Consider the following 3694-nt stretch of genomic DNA (forward strand, 5'->3'; position numbering starts at 1 on the left):
TGGACGGTTCCTAATACAGTTATCGCAAGGTAAAGCCCACAGCAGCAGTTCAGAGAAGCCGTCTTAAATTGCTTATCATTAAGTGCTGAGCAGTCTATATTTGTTTAACTGCACCGAAGCAGCATGATAATTTATTGTGTAAACTGTTCAGTCGTGGATTTGCATGGGCTCTTTGATCTCCCTGGTGTGTTTAATCAAGTGGATTTCAAAGTTAGCCCGTTACAATCACGGATCAAATACTGCAAATGGACCGAAAATTATCGGAGTATTCAGCCTCTTTTGTTTCCCATCCAGACAGGGTGTAGACCTCGGATCTCTTCCTGGCTCCAAAATAAACACAAACAGACGTGAAACTCATGGATAAAGTACTAATATCGCGGCAGTAGGGTGTCTCCTTCCAATCACTATCTGCCAAATCCGGGGGTGGTACAAATGGTACAGACTTTGTTCCCACCCCAGCATTCACATCTCAGTGCCCAGCGCTGATGCAGCTAAGTTTATTCCATGTGCGTACCATGGGTTAACAACAGAAAGTGACGGGGAACTGGAGAGAGGTGCAGGGCGAGGGAGGGAGCAAGAGGAAGTGAAGGAGGTGTCAGCCCAGCCAGTAACCAGGCAGCTCTCTATAATGTGCTGGCACTCAGCGGTAACTGCATCTCCGGCAGGAGGGTCCCTGTGGGTTTTGTAGACTCTCGGGAGAGTCTTAAAGCCGAGCATTTGAAATTTCAGCCCGGGCTTTGTCACACATGGCGAAGGGGCGGGAACACAAACAACCTCAGCAACTATAAATCCGCTGCCGATCCCGGTGGGGTCAATAGAGGGAAAGTTTCTGCTCCGAGCAGATCATCTCCCAAGTCGTCGGAGGACGGATCTATACACCACCCACTTTGAGAGTGTGCACAAGACACACTTTATTTTGCCGATTAACACTTCGTTCCGATTGCCGAGGCGGGCTGCAGCGCTGACCATGCATTTGGAAGTGGTGCTCCTGACTGTTTGCCTCTACGACGCCGTGAGCTCCTTCAATTCCAACGCCATCAAGACGGGCAGCGGAGCGGTTCATCCGGCCAGTGTCACCCCCCAGGTCTCCGTCCACCACGGAGCCAAGAACCACGCCATTGAACAATTCCAGGTAACTATTTCCCAGGGAAACACTGACGCTGCTTCCCAACCCAGTGTCAATTGCAGCAAGTCCAAAGACATTATGTAATCTGGAGTGGTCATTTCAGTCATTTCAATTTGAAATTATGAATCTTTCTGAGTAAAAAATTCTGAGCAACTTTTTGAATAGTGCATTGCCTGTACAGCATTTGGGTGTGTGTCTCCTTTTTGACTTCTGTCTATGGATGTTTCTTTTGCGGGATTTATGTCAGTGTGCGTCGGTCCCAGGGAATGTAACTCTATGTGTTGTGGATTTCTCCTGCGTGCGTCAGTTTCAGCGGATGCCGGGCTGTGCATTGAGTTGACTGACACTGCTCTTGCTCTCCTCTCCACCACCACCACCCCCCCCCCCCCCCCCCCCCCAGTTCTCCGTCTGCCTGGATGACCAGGACTGCTCCGTCGACCAGTTTTGCTCCGGTTCCAGTCCCGGCGGGCAGCATTGTCTGAACTGCCGACGGCGCCGTAAACGCTGTGCCCGAGATGCAATGTGTTGCCCTGGGACTCGATGCAGCAACGGTGAGCGTCGGACGGGAGCGCGGGGCTGGGGACGGCGGAGGGGCGAACGTTTGAGGTGGGAGACAGCTAGGGTGCAAGGTGACTGCTGATGTGTGCGGGTGATGAGAACCTGTGGGTCTAATCGAAGCTTCTAGCTTAAATGATATTACAAACAGTGGCTCCAGTATCCGCAGCCACACGTATCCAGTCCTGGTGAAGGGTCCCGGACCCGAAACACCGACTGTCCATTTCCCTCAGATGCTCCCTGACCCGCTGAGTTCCTCCAGCAAGTCTTTCTTTAACAGACGTATCTGACCCCTGAGGCAAATAGACGAATTCTTTCAGCATCGGAGGTGTCGGGGCGTTAGACCATCATCCCTTCTGCAGGAGTGGGAGAACGGTTTCAGGACAGACCTTGAGGGCGTCAGGATTAATCTTACATCCATGAAAAAAAAGCAACGTTCAAATGCGCCAAAAAACATAAAATAGAAGCAAGCCCCTTCTATGAGAGTTAATTTTACCAGTCAACGGATCACCTAGTGGAAGGGAGTATAACCCAATGTCCCACGCTCACTTTACCCAGGGTTTCTGGTGAACTGAGTTATATTAGAAGCTAAATGTCATGGATCAAGTTCTATAGCTTCCTTTGGGCGGACGGCAGTGGCGGACAATGTTTCTTCAGCCGACAGTAAGACATAACTTAGTAGATCTCTGGATCTGGTTGCAGGTATGTGCATTCCCAATGACGGGGAACACATCCACGGAGAGATCGAGGAGACCATAGTGGAGAGTTGGGGCGCCGACCAACAGCACGCTACTGTGGGCACACACCCACGGAGGACAACGCTCGCCGCCAGGTCTCACCCAGACAAAGGTAGGTTTCAAGCGAACTGATGAGGCACGTTGAAAGGGAAGTAGTTGCGAGTGGTTTGCTGATGGATCTTTAAGGTACGTCTGTCTCTCTTTCCTTCCAGGTCAAGAAGGCGACGTGTGCCTTCGATCCTCCGACTGTGTCCAGGGCTTGTGCTGCGCTCGACATTTCTGGTCCAAGATCTGTAAGCCGGTGCTGAGGGAGGGACAGGTGTGCACCAAACACAAACGCAAAGGCTCGCACGGCCTGGAGATATTCCAGAGGTGCGACTGCGCCCAGGGTTTCTCGTGTCGGATGCAGAGAGGAGGAGGTCCGGGTCCCGGCAAGAGCTCTAGGCTGCACACCTGTCAGTGACCCTCTACCTCCCAGCCCACCCCCGGTGAGGAAAGGACCTCTGGTGGGGGCAAGACTTCGGTTCGCGACCAGCCGCCAGCCACACTCCCTCTTGCAGGCTTCAGAGTGGAAGTACCTCGGCATCTTTCAGAACTCGAAGTGCATTATTTTTTGTTCCCTTTTCAGGAACTATGTAGACTGTAACGCTTGCAGTAAATTACTGTGTTGTAAAAGATTCAGTCTGGCACTTACGCTGTAAATACTTGACTAACCAGTGTTGTCAAAAAATGTTAAAAGGCCATTCTCCCAGTTCAGTCAGTGTTGTAAATTCTTCTATATTATTGCTAACGAGTGTATGTGGCATAAATTCTCTATATTTTAACCGAAATAAAGATGTCCCGGGCGAAGTGGCAACTGTGACAATTAATCAGTCCTGATTCGGATGTTGAGGTGCGATGCCAGGGAGTACGTTGCACCTTTAGTACCAGGGATAGAAAACCTTCCCGGCAGCGGCGACCTCTTCTTGCAGAGCAAGTGGACTGACATCGCACGAATGGGGTCTGTTACACCTGCTCCTGCACTGCGTATTCCCTTTGACCCCGTGGCCAGCAGAGATCCCTCTTCCCCCAGTCCAACACCCAAGCTTTGGGATCTTCTTTGGAAAGGAGACTATTCGGCCCATCGAGTCCATGAAGGTTTTCAGAGCATTCTCGTCAATCCCATGCCCCTATTTATTTCTGAGTCAACTTTTTTTTCGCCCATGCCCATCAACTCAACTGACCTTCTTCAATACCTGGCTGGTTCTTTGATGTCCCTCGACTTTAGTCCGACGTC

General features: G+C 51.0%; 1 protein-coding gene across 1 annotated transcript; it reads left to right on the plus strand.

The window, feature by feature from the left end:
• The first annotated feature begins 495 nt into the window (after window positions 1–495).
• Window positions 496–3256, plus strand: dkk1b (dickkopf WNT signaling pathway inhibitor 1b). The gene is made up of 4 exons (XM_052027504.1): window positions 496–1132; window positions 1527–1677; window positions 2384–2530; window positions 2631–3256. Exons 1-4 carry the CDS (start codon window positions 968–970, stop codon window positions 2879–2881), a joined length of 714 nt encoding a protein of 237 aa, XP_051883464.1. The 5' UTR covers window positions 496–967; the 3' UTR covers window positions 2882–3256.
• Window positions 3257–3694: the final 438 nt, after the last annotated feature.

Source organism: Pristis pectinata, chromosome 12, assembly GCF_009764475.1.
Source record: "Pristis pectinata isolate sPriPec2 chromosome 12, sPriPec2.1.pri, whole genome shotgun sequence".
In the NCBI taxonomy this organism is placed as follows: domain Eukaryota; kingdom Metazoa; phylum Chordata; class Chondrichthyes; order Rhinopristiformes; family Pristidae; genus Pristis; species Pristis pectinata.